Source organism: Carcharhinus amblyrhynchos, chromosome 1, assembly GCF_965287045.1.
Source record: "Carcharhinus amblyrhynchos chromosome 1, sCarAmb.v2.hapA, whole genome shotgun sequence".
Classification (NCBI taxonomy): Eukaryota; Metazoa; Chordata; class Chondrichthyes; order Carcharhiniformes; family Carcharhinidae; genus Carcharhinus; species Carcharhinus amblyrhynchos.
In genome coordinates this window covers 151,334,599-151,353,271 of record NC_137324.1, presented here as the reverse complement: position 1 = coordinate 151,353,271, position 18,673 = coordinate 151,334,599, and the positions used below count along the sequence as shown (strand labels likewise).

Here is an 18,673-nt window from a genome sequence, read left to right as displayed (position 1 = left end):
GCTATAACCAGAGCACTGAGCTCAAGTAAAAAGTAACACAATGAAACAATTAAAGAGTGAAGACTATTACTAAGCCTTTGCTAAAGTATGAAGTCATAGTGGAGTTCTGAAGATGTCATAACACAATTTTTAGAGGTGCACTCGAGGGTATTACTTTCCAAAATGTGGGCAGAATTCAGGCTAATTAGGAATTTTACTTTCACCGACAAATTTCCTCTCTCTACTGGAGCTACAATCTATTGAATTACATTCATTCCATTATTGTACAGAGAAACATAATCTCATCATGTTGCGCAAGTACAACTTTACAGCCATACCCTCAGGCCTGAAATCCAGTTCCAGGTTCCACAGTCTTTCCAACAGCCCTTATTTCAGCCTCTTTTGGGAGTTCTCACCTCAGCAGTTAAATAGAATGCTTTTATACTGGTGAAATGATTTACCTTGGGGCAGGGGAAGGAAAAACGAGCAGGAGCATGAACTGGCATTGATGGTGGCCATGATGAAGTACGTGGCACATAAAGTCCCACCCTGAAGAAGGAAGTGTGGCGGCAGGAGGCAACAGTGGAGGAAACTAAGGAGGATGAAGAAACCTAAAACAAATGTAAAAGTCAACCAGAAAGATTAATGTACTGTGAATTGGTGTGGAACAAAAATAAACAGTTGAAACAGCAGCAAGTTTTGTTTCAATAGTCATCCCAAAAGGATTTTCATTGAGTTAGAAAATAAATGGAAAATGATGTGCAACTTTTTTTTAAAATAAGCAATTTCAAACAACTCAAGTTTCTTTTTCTTGCTTGTGAATAGCCGCACTTTTACTCATTATTCTTTCCTTTTTCATTCATATTTGCCACCTTTGTTCAGTTGAAATAAAAGGAGACAGCTCAGAGACAGTGATGAAAATCATAGGGACTCTATATCCTCCTCACATAACCAATCTTGCCAGTTTCTTCTTACATGAGAGCAACTGTTAAAGTGAAGGAATGCTACAGCACATTATTCAGACACAGGGTCTTCCTGCATTAATGAATCATAGTCTTACCCTTCCCCAAGATTACCCACAGCGCACGATCACCATCTCATCCATATCAATGTGGAATCATAGTGAATTGCAAGCAAGCTCAAAGGGCCAAATGGCCTTTTCCTCAGTACAGATCATGTTACGTGGAAACCGACTTTAAAACTCGAGCTTAGTGGCATATATTAGCAACGACGTTTCTTAATTCTTTCCCATTAATATTGTTCTTAAACAATCAACCTTAAGCCCCCATCTTGCAATAAAAAAAAGTCCATGCAATTGAAAAAAAAACAATCTGGCCTTCTCCAAAATCCTCGTAATACTGAATGAAACTAGTAAAATCTAGAAAAATCATTTTTTATCCCAAATTGATACTGTGCATAACATGCACACTTGGTAACTTATGGCAAAGCCACAAGAAACCTAAATTCCTATTTCACTTTGATTCTACTCCGAAAAGATTAAAAGGTTGCAGCATAAACAGACTTTGCCTAACTTTGGTGTTTTTTCAGCTACAGAAAGGGCTTCTGTAAAGCATTGGGTAAGACTGTTTCATGTCTTAGTTTCAAGTTTCTGGCCAATTACCACAGAATGATGATATACCCAGCTTTTATTCCCCAAAACCAAGCTATTCAATTACTGACTGGCATGTACTCTCCATTGAATCACTGTAGTCAGCCCCTGGGGATAAAGAATTCTGCTTTCAGCACATTATTTTCTTTAGGATTAGTCTCATGCGCAAATGTTGAGCTGCATTCAGATTCATATCATTTGGTTTTGAGACATTTTGTCCAGTGATGTGACGTGCGCGTCTTCTTCAGCACAATGCAAACCTTCTTCTTTACAGAAGGCGCTTTGCTGGAAGATGCAAAGACTAGCTTGCTTGGAAGAAAGCTATTCTAGATATTGATGCCAAAGGAATCTGGTCCTACTCTTCTCAATATCCTTGATGTTATAGTCTGTAGGTTTGACACTTGACAGAAACCAATCTGCATTACCCAAACAAGGGCCCAATGCTTCCTTAAATTCTATAATAATACTACATTTAATATATTGGTCTAATCCTCACTTGAAAATAAAAAATGAGAAACATAGACTTTATTTTTCCTAAAAAAAATCTTTTGTTTCCATTTTGACTTGTGACAAGGCTTATTTTCATCCATGTGATTTGTTGGCAAGTCTTTCTGACCACAAAACCATTTAAACTATCAAAGAAAGCTCTTGTGGTTTATTATTCACTGAGTCTCCGTTTTAAGTTCCTGAGGTGGGCAAGACAGACTGGAGGGGCAGTAGAGTCTGATCTAAGAAAACAATAGCAATTTGATTACTTTTTATCAGCTTTGGCCATCTGCATCCTTTCAGTCTGCCCATAGCAGCCTTCATTATTTGCTGCGTACAGCTCTGTCAACCTGAAACACAAACCAACCCTTCAGTGTCAAATTTACTCCACTTTGTTTTTTTTTGCTTGAAAAGATCACATTGTTCTCAAATGCTCAAAAAACTGGGAGTATCATTAATAGAAACTCCTGCCTTCGTTACTCAGAACAAGCTGAAAATGATCAATGGGAAGGAGGCATTACTCTCCCCATTCAGCACAAACGGAGTGGGCAAGGAGGTAAATTGACCATTCCCATTTGCTGCACCGTACCTGCTAATTTTAACCAGCTGGTTTTAGTGACAGAAGAGTTTGCAGACGGAAATCAGGCAGGAACTTCACACATAAATACTAATTTGGTACTTGTGACACTCATTGGACCTCAATGGCATTTTAACTGGTGCCTATAGCCTCCACCTGATAGAACTATAGACAGGGAGACCCTTCAGGTAAACATAGAAGGTTCTCTCACGGATTCATGCCCCCGTCTTCTCTTTAGACCTTTCCAAACGTCCCTCAATACGGCTTACTGGCAGGTAGCCAAGGGGCATCCATTCTTCACCTGCTGGCATCTAGTCTGCACCCTCTTTACATGCATTTAGGATGGGAAATGGGCATTTGGTATTTCAATAAGGTTTGCCAGTTAAAATTGTTGCTTCTGCCATGCAGAGAATAAGGTTACCATAGCAGTTTCCTGTTAGAAACATGCTCTGAATTAAAATGCATTCCTTGATTTGCATTACTCTACAAATAACAGTTGGTATTTTCATCTTTGATTAACACCAATACTCTTAAAAAAGCAAGTCAAGTAACTTTAAAATATGGGATAAAAGCAAAAAACTGTGGATGATGGGAACTGAAAATTCTGGAAAATCTCAGCAGGTTTGACAGCATCTGTGGAGAGAAAATGGAGTCAACATTGAATCTGGATGATTCTTCATCAAAGCCAAGGCTCTGACACACAGGCTCTGATCAAGGGTCATCCAGATTTGAAATGTTGGCTCTATTCTCTCTCCACAGATGCTGTCAGATCTGCTAAGATTTTCCAACATTTGCTGTTTTTGTTTAAAATGTGGGAAACTATTGGCCTGAAAGGCAGTTGATTTGGCTTTGATTGAATTCTTTACGTATATCTGGATATAACATGATGTATAAATCTTATTAAAAAATACATCCCCCAAAATGCACGAGTCCTCAATAAGTTTGAAAAAAATATGGGGGCTTTAGTCATCATCACTTGTATGATTACAGTCAATCTTTAAATCACTTTGCCCCACCGCACATTCATTTTTGTTCCTTATTCAAATTACAGTGCAAATAATAGCCTCATTTTTGCAACTGGCAACAAGCAAGAATAGAACATTGATCTCACTTAATTACTCTGCACATCCATCTATGTGCAAGGATGTGTATGCTAGTTTTCGGAAATGTCATAAAACACAACTTAAAAAGATTTTCAAGATTGTGCAGCTTTATCTCGTTCTTAGTACTTCATAACTCATTATTTTATTATTTTTGAATTGTAATTTTATAGCACATTAGTCAAGTTTCAAGAACTATTTTGTATTCCAAGGATAACATTGAAACCATAATGTCAGACTAACCTACAAAAATAAATATAATCTGCAAAAGTATATCCATCAGAGTATTTTTGTGGTTGTTTTTCATGCAATATTGCTGTTTTGGTGAATTTTTACTCTCATTATGGTGCAGTACCAAACTACTAAAACTTTTCCAACTTCCTTGAAGTCATCAAATGTTCCTAAAGGAATGAGGCAGTGTAACCAAAATTTGAGCCAGAAGTCGAGTCAGTTCTAGCCAATGGGGCTGCACAGTGGCACAATAGTTAGCACTGCTGGCTCACAGCGCCAGAGACCCGGGTTCAATTCATGGCTTGGGTCACTGTCTGTGTGGAATTTGCATGTTCTCCCGTGTCTGTATGGGTTTCCTCCAGGTGCCCCAATTTCCTCCCACAGTCCAAAGATGCACGGATTAGGTGGATTGGCCGTGTTAAATTGTCTGTTAGTGTCAGGGGATTAGCAGGGTAAATGTGTGGGGTTACAGGGATAGGGCCTTGGTGGGTGCAGGCTCGATGGGTGAAATGGCCTCCTTCTCTGTACTGTAAGAATTCTATGATTCTAAATTAGGAGCAACTTTGTACTGTGAACCAATATCACAAGAAAATAAATTGACATTGTTCAGGCACACTTCAAATATATATCCACAAAGAGAAAAGCAACTTTCAACCTGTCAATAGGGTTTCAAATTTGAATACAGTAAGAAGTGTCACAACGCCAGGTTAAAGTCCAACAGGTTTATTTCGTAGCAAAAGCCATTAGCTTTCAGAGCGCTGCCCCTTCGTCAGGTGAGCAGGAGTTCTTGTCAATGTAAAAGCAAAATACCGTGGATGCTGGATTCCAAAACAGGAACAGAAAATGCTGGAGAAACTCAGTTGGTCTGATGGCATCTTTCCACTGACCACAATTAAGGTTCTTGTTGTGAACTCCTCACTCCAACCATTACATTGTCTCACCAATAAATAAAGTTACATTTAAATTTGAATCCCAGACTTAAGGACAGTGTAGTGTGTAAAATCACTTAAGCCACTATGTATTGAGGTTTAAATTGATAACCAGGTTCCCCTGAAAATCAGTTTAGTTGATCATCCTTTTCAAAAACATGGAGAATCCATCAGCATGTGAGAACCTAGGAGTTGTAAGCTGACCCTAGGAACCTGACATTCTTTGAAGGTGATGTTTAAGCTGTAAGAAGAATTTTTTTTTGAAAGTATTACAACCCATCTGGGCGAACACAAGCTCTAACAGTAAATCTTCAGATTGACTGATGACAAATACATCATATCTACACACCCGAGACAGAGGGGAAGGGGGATGAGAGAGGGAAATATATGCTACATCCTGAGCATCTGTCTCTTTGAATGTCTGAAAAGAAGTGAATGAACTTGCCAGAGTGTCAGAACAATACGCCAGTCATCTGTCGAGCGCAGGTGAAAGTGAAAAGCACCAACAAAATCAGCCACAAAGTCTGGAATGCTCACCAACCTCATGTCAAAAAAGGAATTATCAATCTTTAATCATATAGCCATAGTGCCATTGAAGATAACTTCAAATCAATTCACAAAACTTGATATGCACCTGTTCTTCTCTGCTTGGACATGCAACCGTGCTGAAAATCAGGCAACATGACTTTGGATAGCAACTCTCCAGATGTCACTCGTGTACAAGTCATACAGATCCGAAGAAGACTTCTCCAAGAAGTATCTGGTGGCTATATCACTTGAAGGATGATGTTGGACATCTTCAACTTCATCACAACAATTCGCACACTTGCTCCTCTAACATCTCCTCTGTTGCCATTAAAGTAGCCAACAGCCCTCATGTTTGACTGAAGACTCATATTGGACTCAAAATGTTAACTCAGTTTTTCAGATGCTGCCAGACCTCCTGAATTTTTCCAGCATCTTCTGTTTTTATCTCATGTTTGACTGAGTTGTTTCTGTCCAAGCTGACACAGGGGATTGGTGCAACTTAACTAGACTGGGTATCCTAAAGGTCATGATGTGGGTATGCCGGCGTTGGACTGGCGTAAACACAGTAAAAAGTCTGACAACACCAGGTTTTAGTCCAACCTATTTATTTGATAATATTCTCACAAGCTTTCGAGGGGACAGCCTCTTCGTCACCTGACGAAGAGGCTGTCCCCTCGAAAGCTTGTGAGAATATTATCAAATAAATAGGTTGGACTAAAACCTGGTGTTGTCAGACTTTTTACTATCCTAAAGGTGACAGATGCCCACTTTCACTGGGAAGTTGAAGAACTTCTATCGTAGCTCCTCCCCAGGCACCAGAGGTACAGAGCCTCAGACCTCTACATGATAGGTAAATTCCACAGGCTGTAAGCTCTCACAGAAGCATGCACATAGCAATGAGGGAACCACCAATCAACCATTGATATATGCCAATAGGATGGGCTATCAGCATATTTTTCATGAAAACCACATACATTCTCACTCATCACTGCCAGAGGCATCAGAGAGCAGATGTTTCCTATGTATAGGATATGGACATCAGTGGCAAGGCTAGTATTCGTAGGCCATCCTTATTTGCCCATCAGAAGGTGGTAAGCCACCTTCTTAAATTACTCCTGTCCCTGTGGTGTCAGTCCACCCACAGTGCTGCAAACGGAGAAGCTGAGAGAGTGGTACAGATCATTAAAGATCTCCTCAGAAAAAAATGAAGACGCTGAGCTAGCACTGCTCAGTTATCACTCTGTACTGTTGCAGACTGGTTTCATTCCATGTAAACTGAGGCGAAGAACACAACTGCCTTTTCTATTCTGCATGTTTACCAAACATCATGGGAGTAAACTATGGTCATGACAATAGGAATAAAGTTACAGAGCAGGTCAAGCCTGCACTTTCAACCAATAATACAAGGCTAATAACTTTCCATTTCTTGAAAGAGTGAGATAGTGTGGGATTAGTGACCAGCAGTAAGATGGGACCTCAATGGAGAAGTTACAACAACCAAGATGGTACCTGGTTCAGACAGAACCAAGTATCATCTGAAGAAACAGGAATGCCTTGATTTCAATGAATGGGAAACCATTAATGAGGTGGACTGCCTACTCGAATCTTCAGCAGGACGTCACACCTGCAGAATCATTAGTAAAGGAAACAAGAAGTGACCACTCCGACGAAATAAGTTGAGTCAACAGATCCGAAGCAACCCCAAAACAAACTCTGCACACCACCAAAGATAGTATCCCTTTTAAAAATAGAGACTTTGCATGGAGGTGCAGGAGGATGTGTATTTAATAACATAAGGGTAAAGACTTGGGAGGAGGGGGAAGAGACATAGAATGGAGGGTGAATTTTAACACTATTTTAATAAAAGCTGATGAACATGTGTATAAGGAGTCATTCAGAAATACAGAATGTAATGGTTTGAGAAAAGGGACTGTTTGGTGACAGGATAACTTTACTGCTCCTGCTTTCATTTTTTTCTGCATTGTCAATCAGTGCTGAGTGAGAGAGAGAGCTGAGAAGCAGTGCCAGTAATAGCTCTCTGCAGTCAGCACAATTGATGATGATGCCCACCTTAAGGAAGAAGAGGTCTAAGGCTGTGCATTTCCTGTCTTGTGCAATGTATAAGAGCTGTGCCTGCTGGTGTGGTGTCTAGTGGACATAGATGGCACCAAAACAAGCAAAAAGCACGCTGTTAAAGATTATGCTGTTGCTCAGCAGTTTCCTGGTTGATAGCAAGAGGTGTAGGGTGGCATGAAATCAGAAACTCACACGTTACTGCATTTATTACACCAAAGCTGCAACCAAAATATTTAAATTAACTTACCCAAAGAAACTTGTGTGTAACTCCCTCTGCTGGTGAACAGCATAAATTTTCCAACTCAACCACAGTGTCACCAAGGAATTTAGGGTCCGTCAACACCTTTTCTTATGAAAAAAAGGCATCGGGGACATTTAATTTCAAAACATATTTTGTTTCACCTACAGCTTTAAGTGCTGCCTATTGTTGGGAGTACAGATATACATGTCGCCTGTCATCCTCTTCTTTAACCAAACTCATCATTTTTCATGTGAAATTAAGTAGCAGTTGTCTATTTCACCACGAGCTTTGTAACAGTCTGTACCTACTCTGATGATCGCATCTGCGTGTCTTCCAGTCTATGTCATTGGTAGCAGGTAAAATGTAAACATGAGTAACAGCTGACTTTCTGGGTACATTATCTTCTCTCAACTTCAGTACTCACAGCAGATGCCAAAGTTTTAAATTATTGACCACTTCTGGAATTCCCTGTGACTGGTGTACATGCCAAGCCGGATAACATCCTAATGACTAATGGCTGCTAGGAAGAAAATTTGACCATATAAACAGAAGCAGCTGACAAATTGGAAAACACTTTGCATAATTATTGCTTTTCAATCTTTTTACAAGTTATCCAGCATGACCAAAATTACGCTGCATTCTCACTGTGCTGAAACCAGGAGTGATAGCATCCTTGCTTACTCTAAGTGGTCACAATTCTGAAGGCCCAGCTCTACAAGTATGGTGGAGTGACTCCTAAGCCCATTGACTTCCAGGTAAACTGAACCATCCCAATTTGCAGAGGTGGGGATCATGAACATGATGAGGTGATTTGCATCTGTGAGAGGCCATGCCCCAAATGTTGAAATGGCTCTCTGTCTAAATTGAATGGTGCAGGAAGCCAATAAGGCACAAGATTTGTCCCCCACAGCCTCCTACAGATATGCTCCATTGGCCTAACAGTAGAATACTGAGTAGAAGTTTCTAAGGTGGCCCAGGAGCTCCTCCAGAGACAACAACATGAGATGGGGAAGCAGACAGAATATCTACATTATCTCCCCATCCCAATCAGAATTCCTTGGTTTCCTCATCACAGGGAACCAGGTTCTACTCAACTTTCACCTGACAGTTACACAACAGATGCAATCAAACTTGTGGCCACATTTTGAGCCCCAATTATTCATCATTTGCGCATGAAACTTGAGACCTCTTCCTTCTCAAGTGTTTCAAATCAATACTGATCAATTGTGAATGCCACATATCAAAAATCATCGACGCAAAAAACTAACCATTGTTTACCCAGATGTTACCAAACCTTGGAGGGTTTCCAGCATTTTAATCCCACGCTTCCTGATTATCTCGTTGTCTCTCCTACTCTTTGTATAAAAGAATAGCAGCCAATGGCAGCTTTGTGTTGCTGCTACGTGTCAGTTGCTCTCTATCAAAATGAACTCTGTATTTTTGTACTATTCCTATGCATCTTTTCCCTGATATTTGTACATTTGCAGGTGTATGGATTCCCTTTTGCACACATCTGAATTTAGTCACAACCACATTTAAGATTAGTGCCACAAATACTGGTACAGGTACATTACCTCAACCCAGCAACCTTGATATTGAGGTTGCGCCAAATTTCCGATATTGCTGGATTTCAGGTCAGATACTTCAAGCTGTATGCAGTTTGAGTCAAGCCAGGCTAGCTAGGGTCAAGGGTCACTTGGGACATGGCATAGAGCGCCAAGCAGATAATTAGTCAGGCGCCAAACCACACCAATGCAGGGCCTAGCCAAATTGTCCAGATAAACTTTGTTTTTAAATTTACTCAATTAAAGTTGATTTACGGAAGATTATAGAAGAGTCCAGCTTTCAGTTAACTCCAGTTTTTGGACAGTGGAGTTGAGGTACTGTACCTGTAAATATGTTTATTAAAAGGCCATTACAACCAAAAATAATTCTTAGGTAAAGTACTCCCTACAAGCTAGATGCAAGAGTCCGTTTTACTTTGCAGTTTCAGAGCTTTTCACTATCAATTTTCTTCTACAGTACACTCAAGGGATTTGAAATACCAAGAATTTCTGGAGGATAGGAGTTTGTGAATATTGAAATGTAGCCCACCAGGTGCCATTTCTGTTATTTCTCTGGGGTTCCCTGGAATCCTTTGGCAAAGTTAAAGCAGATGATTAGAAGAAACTCTGCAGAAATTAATGGCAAGAACCTTTATTGTGTATTTTCAGTGTCCCGTGGCAATGCTTGCAGGTAATTTGGGAGCTGCTGTTTTTGATGTTACTGCAGTTCCACTACAGTGTAAACATGTAAGTATTTCACCCATTTCAGTCACGCAGCAAATTTGTTGAAGTAATGAATTGCCTGATTGACACACTATAAAAATACTGCACACCTCACTGAAAATGAAAGCTATAAATATAGCTGTGATATTGGAGTAATTTTAACTTAACTCACTCAGTAGCAAGCTGATAGGATTTGATTGGTTGCCTGTTCTACACTCCATCTTCTGACTTCATGGAAAGTAAAATCAAACACAATGCCATTTAAGTTAAAACCAGTGAGTTTCTAGTATTACAAAGATCTAGTTCGTGATTTATGTTAATACTTTAGAGGTAATGTTTAGTTCTGGAAGGTTAAAATTTAACTATAGAAATGGGATACATGCAACTAAAGCAGCAATCTATGACACTTAAAAGGTTGGATCCATGTTAACTTAAAGGGTTAACAACTAGAAAAGAAAGATCCTAAAAAAAAAGTTTACTTAGTTAGAAAGCTGGAGACATGTTATCTTAACTGGCTGCAATCCAGAGCCATGTATTGTCTTGGGAGTTAAGAGTTAAAATAGTTTAAAAGCATTCAGTGAACCCTGAAATGCTATGTGGCGTCAAAGAAGCCGCTCTGGTTTCTCCATGTTTGCTAGGAAAGGAGATTACTTACAGTTTAGACCTTGTGTGGTTTGCAGTTCGCAGAGAAGCCCTAAGGACTGTTAGCAGGCTCCAGGCAGTTAGGGCTCACTGAAGCCATGACAAGCTGATGGAAAGTCACTGGTACTATGCCAGGCAATTGTGGCTCAGAGAAGCTCTAGGAGCCATTTATAGATTGGTGCAGTCAGGAAGCTGGAGCTCAGAGAGGGCAGTGTCAGCTTAGTGAAGCTAAGTATGTGGGAGAGTTGGAGTTGCACCAGCAATTAGAGGTCAGAGTGTAACTTTGTGAATCACGTGGAGCACAGGCCCAGGAGACATCGCTGCATCAGGAAATGAAAAGTCATTGAAGCAGTCCGTGTTGGAGTAGCTTGAGGGAATTCAGAGGCTAGGTCTTTGAAAATGAGCAGTTGAAATTTGTCATGAGGGAGGCAGAGTTTTATCAAGATTTTGTGATTCTGAAGTGGTCATTGATGTCTGGGTGGGTTGCTTGGAAATCTGTAGAATTTAAATGGTAGTTACCAAGACAATATGCAGTGCAACTGACAGTATGTTAAGTCACATTTACCTCATGGCCATTCAAAATGTCAAGAATATATAGATATTGCATATTATTTTACTTTTGTTTAAAACTGCAGAATCTTGTGACTTTATTCTCTTAGTGGGTAACTAGGATTTCAAACTTTCTGTACTTTAAACAAAATGCTAGTAGTCACAACAAGGTTATAACACTAGCCAAATGAGTTAATTTACAATAATAATCACTATTTACACAAAATTTTACGTAATTTTGTTTGTTCTTCCAAGCCAAAATCATTGCTTGACCTCTCAAGATACATTTATAATATTTGCATGGAATACAAGCTACATTTTATGTCATTCTCTCTCTTTCATTTCTTTTTCTTGATTATTTACATAATTATAATTGATTGGGTTTTATTTTTCCTTCCCATTACTTTCCATGATGATTCCTTAATTCCTGCTGGGGTTGTTGTTGATATGGGATCTTGCAAGGAGATTTTTCCCACAAACTAATTTCCAGTGACAAGCTCCTAAACAGGTGTTCATTTGCCATGATTCACCCTAGCTGACTGAATAATTTCAAATTGTATCATTAAAGTCATCACCAAGTATTTTCCTCCAGGCCCCCAAAGAATATAAGAATACTTAAATAATGTAAAAATCTCTCATTTGAATATCATTAATTCAGAATTTCTATTAAATGGTTTAAATTGTATTAGCATGCTCATACAGATGTAAGCTTCTTGCTTGTGAAATTTCCAAGTATTTCTGCCTGCTAGCTCCACCTAATTGCCCCATTATTGTCTATAGGTCCTGTGAAGCCAAGTTGAAACTACAACACCAATGCCTTGTTGGGATTTTTTTGGCTCTCCCATCGCGTATTTTCCAGAGACGGTCTCCCATTGGCCAGGAATGGGATCTTCTTGCCCCGCCGATGTCTGCAAGGTTTAGCATGTCCTGCACCCTCCATCATCAGGGCTATGGGAGATTGCCATCAGTAGGATTGAAAAAACCTTCCAATAGGAATGGTTGGAAAATTTTGGCCTTTGTTAAATGCTCATACTTTTCTCATTTATTCAGCTGTTATGAACAAAGTGGTAGGGGGAAATGGGAAGAGCAATGTGGGAAGCAAAGAGAAAATTTTAAAGTCTAAGTTTATTACATTGCAATGAAATTACTGTGAAAAGTAATCTAGTCACCATGGTCCGGCACCTTTTCAGGCACACTGAAGGAGAATTTAGCATGGCCAATGCACCAAACCAGCACATCTTTTGGATTGTGACAGGAAACCCACACAGACACAGGGAGAATGTGCAGACTCCACACAGACAGTGCCCAAGCCGGGAATCAAACCGGGGTCCCTGGTGAGGTAGCAGCGCTAACCACTGTGCCTCCGTGCCAAATCAAATAGGATCCAGGACAAAGTAATCTGTTTGAGTGACACTCTATCCAATTAAAGAAGGTGGCTTATGTCACCGTACGAAGGGCAACTAGGGACGGGCAATAAATGTTGGCCTAGCCAACGGCACCCACATCCACGAAAAAATAAAAAGAAAGTCCAGGGATAATGAAAAATCTGGGTCAAACTATAACAGGAGGTATAGTTCTCATGTTTCTGATCAATTCATTGGGTTCTGATAAGAAGCTAATAAGCGTCAACAAAACTTGTTAAGTTACTTTCTGTGGTGTTCCCCCAACATGAGCTGAAATGCGGTGTTTATACCCATTGAGTGCAGTGGAGCTGTCACACGATGCGTCTCGCTGTACTTAATGGGTTGTATTAAATGCCCCTTCCACCATCACTTCAAAGTGCACTTTCACAATATTGTAGCCATCCACCATCTTAATAATAGAGATCCTGCATGCACAACTCAGTTATAATATTTTATTCTAAGCTTAATAGTTGCTGACAAGATGATGTTGGATTGTGATTGAAATCACATCTCAGAAAAAAGCAAGAACTCTCGTTATGGCATTGAGATAACAATATGTGACAGACGTGACATGAGGCAGTCTATGGAAAAAGCACTCACTTTTAAGAGCTTTATATTGCACAATAGAAAATAAAGCTTTTGAAAATGCTTCCTCAATATCTGACTGAAATCATTACATACATTTATAAATATACAAGAATATTACAATAGTAAAATTCCCGTAGTTTAATTATTCTATTACATTGCAATAACTTTGTCAGGAACAACACTTGTGTTCTGACGTAGAATCACATGGGAAAAACTAGCTGCCATAATGTAAACTAATTAAGTGTCTATTCACCTTATAAAGCAGAATCAGGATTCAGATGGCTGATTTGCTTTTACAAGTTGAAATGCCATTCACAACTCTCAAACACACTATGCCTAACAGTACAAACTAGATTCATGAGCTTCAGACCTCTTCCTGTCAAAAGTCTGGCAGCACTCCTCCTGCGCCATTGTTTGTTCTCCATCATCAGACATCTGCTTCCCTACATTGCATTACTTGTACTATATTGTGTACACATTTCCTAAATGTAAATTCCTTCACAACTTCATGCTATTTGCTCTGATGCCACATTGTCCTTGCATGCCACCACAAACTTTTTGGTGTCACTAAGCTATTTCATTGCCTTCATTCAATAGACCTAAAAGCAACCCATTAATGTGTTTGAAAGGTTCTGTTTATTTTTTCACTCTAGGATGAAAATACAACATACAACAGTGGACAGCGAGAACTAGATTTATGCAACATGGATGATTCACTTGTGGATTTGCCATTTGTAGGTTATAGGGATTAATTGACTCATGGGATAAAATTAAATTCATATTCTTCACCATGTCAAACCTTGGTTACCAGTTATTTATATCACCATTTTCAATTTGCAGAAGCAGGGCACTCACATGCAGAATAACAGTTAAGATGCTCCTCTGCTAAACCTTTTGCATTGATAAAGAAAGGACAATCCAAAAAAGATAGCAACCTGATGGAGTGAATGGAAATGTTCACTGGCAGACAAAATCTTCTGTCTTACAGATGGTTAAATTATTCAAAGCAGATTAGCTGCAAGCATGCAAACAAATAGTTTTGTAGTTGAACATTTCAGGACACTGAGAAAGTGGAATACAGTAAACAGTTTTACAAAACCTTAATTCAAAGAGTAAGGGTATCAAAAATGAAACGTAATTATAATATTTCATTACATTAAGCCTTAGATGTAAAACATTCTCACATAGTGCTGGCTAACGTGTTCCTCCAATTGTTAAAAGACAGACTTACAATATGAAAAGATATGCTGTTAAAGAACCAAAGTGCCTCCTCTATCATGAGGCTTAAAATGATGTCTATTAGTCCAATTATTTCAATATGTAGAAAATCTATTTTGTCACTAAGGCAGGCAAACAGAATAATAGAAATGTCAGCACAGAATAACCCATTATGCCTATACTTTATAATTTAAGCAACATCCACTTACCTCTGCTTTTTGTGTTCTGGGAAACGTAGAAGACTTCTCAACTGCATAAACATCCACAAGGTATAGATTTGGACCTCGCTCTCGATCCAGTACAGCAGCCGTTTGGATGACACCACTGTGGTGCCCTATTGTGAAAAGCCGTCCAACAGATCGCCCCCCACAACGGACTGAAACAATGTAATACTCCAATAATGCTGAAGAATCTTTTGGATTTGAAGCTTCTAAAGAGATCACACTGGTGCCCACAGGCTCTCCTTCACGTAAAATTGTGATGTATTTTGGCTGAGTAAAGACAGGTCCATCTAGACCCTGAAGAATAACAGTCAGCTCAGTGCTGGTTGTCCTTCTCTCTGGTCCAAAGTCTACAGCTGACACAACAAGATGATATGTGAGTCTGGAAGGAACTAAAGGCGCTACTACTCTAATATCTCCATTATATCGATCCATCATGAAGGTGTCACTGTCTCCATTGATTAGTTCATACTCAACTTTTCCATTTGGTCCTTCGTCTAGATCTATAGCCTTGATAGTTGTGAGAATGGAACCCATCACAAGAGCACTATCAGCAACTAAAGCATTTTGCGATATAAATACAGGAGCATTATCATTTTGATCTGTCACTAAGATGGTTACGTTCTTTAAAGCAAAACGTCTGAAATCTAGTGGAACTGCTTGATCAATGGCTTTAATGGTGAGTTCAAATAGATTAGAAAATTCGCGGTCAATCTCAGCGTTGGTTCGCAGTGTCCCATCGGACGCATCAATTATAAAATGGTTTCCTCTTGGTATTTGTTGGGCTATGCAATATTGTAACGCTCCATTAATATCAGCATCGGGGTCCTGGGCAGTTATTGTCAATACAGATGTACCAACTGGAATATTTTCCACTATCGATTTAAAAATATCTCCAGGAGAGAAACTAGGTGGATTATCATTAAAATCTCTCACTTGAATCACTACCGACATTGTTGAGGATCTTGGAGGCCTTCCATTATCTTTTGCTGTTATGTTCAGATGGTAAACAGATTGGGTTTCAAAGTCCATTTTCTTTGCAAGGAAGATGCTACCTGTATTATGACTAATGCTAAATGTTCCATGGTTGTTACTTCCTGTAATGCTATAATGGATCTCAGCATTATCCCCTGAATCTGAATCAGTGGCAGCTGCAGATTCTACAAGCTCTCCAACTCTCATATTTTCCAATGCATCAATGTACATTACAGACTTAGGAAATGAAGGAGTATTGTCGTTTTCATCTAGCACACTGATGATTAAAGTACATGTGGAGCTCAAAGGTACATTCCCCAAGTCCACTGCTAGAAGAGTAAAAGAATAGGATGCTGTAGCTTCATAGTCCAGCTTTCCTACCAATGTCACCTGTCCTGTGGTACTTTGAATTGTAAACTGCTCTTCTTCATTCCCTTTAATGATAGAATAATTTACCAATGCATTATTTCCCTCGTCAACATCCGAAGCACTAACACGAATCACCTGTGTTAAATTTCCTGCTGATTCAGATATTGTGGCTTGATACAGGTCTTTTGTGAATCTGGGTACATTATCATTCGTATCGCTGATGTATATTTGTACAGTGGCATGATCTTGGAGAGGTTTTGGCAATCCTTGGTCTGATGCAATTACTTTAAAGGTGAAAACTGCAGCCCCACGTTGCCACATTAAAGCCTCTCGGTCAAATTGGTGTATACTGGTAATTTCCCCTGTCACTGTATTCAGGTCAAAATCGAGTTGGGGCATTTCAAGAGAATATTTCACTTCACCATTAAATCCAAAATCATTGTCAACAGCATTGACATAACCAACTGATGAACCAGCTTTCTGTTCCTCTTCAAAATGGAATACATAATTTGTGTTGTTGAATAAAGGTCTATTGTCATTTACATCTTCTAGTATTACTGTCACATTCACAGTTGCACTCAGAGGCTCCACTGCTCTATCTGCAGCAATAATCATCAGGACATAATGACTTTGAGATTCACGATCCAATTCCGCCTTTATATATAGCTGCCCATCAGGAAAAATACCAAACTTATTCTCTCTGTTTCCTTGTGCAATATCATATGTGATCTCCCCATTCACTCCTGAATCTTTGTCCAAAGCCTGGACTTTAAAGAACCTAGAGTTCACAGGTTCTGCTTCAGAAATTGTGACTTCATATGAAAGCTGGTCAAATACTGGAGAGTTGTCATTCACATCATGCACGTAGACAGTCAAAATTAAGCTAGATGCACGCTGGGGAACACCCATGTCAGATGCTACTGCCTCCACCTGATATGAGCCTGTGTTTATGTCAAGAGGTCCATTTAAAGTTATGATTCCCGTTTTCTCATCAATGTGGAAGAGGCCTTTAGGATTCTGCCTCAAGGAATATGAAACCATGCCATTAATACCTTCGTCAGGATCCTTTACGTCAGCCTGGAAAATTGTGTGTCCCGAACTCCAGTTTTCAACTGCATTAATATTTTCAACTGCATGGGGGAAACGTGGAGAATTATCATTCAGATCCTTGACAGTGATATTCACTAAGGTCTCTCCAGTCACAGTGCCACCACTTGCCACAACTTTTAACTGATAAAACGCTAGTTCTTCCCTGTCTATGGCGCTGGCAGTATTAATTTGACCCGTCGATCCATCAATGGTAAACATGCCCTTCTGGTCTCCTGAAGTAATAAGGTAAGTAATGTTCGTATTAAGATCAAGCGAAGATGCGGATACGGTGCCAACAAGAGAACCAATGGCAATGTTTTCAAAAATAACAAAACTATAGCTGCTCTGGCTGAATGATGGAGGGTTGTCCTGTGTGTCGATAACTGTGATGGTTACAATAGCTGGATTCTGGGAGCGGAGATTTCCACCATCAGTGGCAACAACCTGCAACCAAAAATCATACAAAAAAAATTAGAAGAGCACATTTAAAATTACAAGCATATATTGTGATTCATGACTAAATGACAAAGATTAATTCATGTGAAACAATTTTATAATTGATGATTTGTAACTAGTAATAAAAAAACTAAGATAATCAACTCATATTTGACTCAATCTATTAAATGAAGCTATTAACTGGAATTCATGAAGTAATCCATTTTCTGTATAATCTGACATGACATCAGGTTTCTCATTCCACTACAATGCATCAGGATTTCCCGGAGGTCCAAAATGTATACATCTGGAACAGCGTATGTAGTACTGAAATGAACCAAGAAGAACAGATCGACACATTCTGAAAGCCTGCTGGTGTATTTCTACTCCAACCCATTACCATACCCTCTTCCACCCCTATTCCCACTGGAAGGCTCTGCATGCTAATGTGCAAGGAACTGATTCCATTTCACCCAACGTTAGACTTCCTGGTCAGAGATAGCACAGCAGGATGCAGAGAAAAGTTTATTTTATTCTGCCCCAGCATCGTGTCTGCCACAACCTCAAAAAAGCAAGTGTGACAATATTTCAAACTTCCACACTAAGCAAGTGACATTTATAGAATCCCTACAGTACAAAAGGAGGCCATTCGGCCCATTGAGTCTGCTCAGACCACAATCCCACTCAAGCCCTATTTCCATAATCCCCCGACCCCAAGGTCAATTTAGCATAGCCAATCAATCTAACCCACACATCTTTGGATTGTTATCAACATTGTTGATAAATTCTGAATTAGGGACTGTTTTTGACTTAGTCCCATATCTATTTGGAACTAGATTAACTCATTTCACCTAATTTTTACAGTTAGCAGGCAAACATCAATTGTATGAAAGATGGCATAATTTTTTTTTAATGATTCCTGTCAATTAAAATTTGATCGTGGCAGGGATATGCATATTGCCAGAGATGAGAAAGTGTCTGAATTCTCCCCAATTTCTGTTTTGTCTTGGTGAGAAGTGTCAAATGTGCTGTCAATTTGAACCTGATGGGAACCCAAGTGTCAAAAGTGAAAAACCAGGGTCTAACTCATTATACTGCTGAGTCTCCTTTGGGTCATTTTTAAATTGATGGTCACATTACCTCTTCATAAGAGATTTAATT

The 18,673-nt window shown here is 39.4% G+C and overlaps 1 protein-coding gene across 1 annotated transcript in view; it reads right to left on the bottom strand.

Moving 5' to 3' along the window:
• The window catches only part of fat4 (FAT atypical cadherin 4), a 317,517-nt gene that overhangs the window by 288,836 nt on the left and 10,008 nt on the right, over positions 1-18,673 (bottom strand). Inside the window, 1 exon segment of the mRNA XM_080193732.1 lies at positions 14,633-17,521. Coding sequence (XP_080049858.1) covers positions 14,633-17,521 — 2,889 coding nt within the window.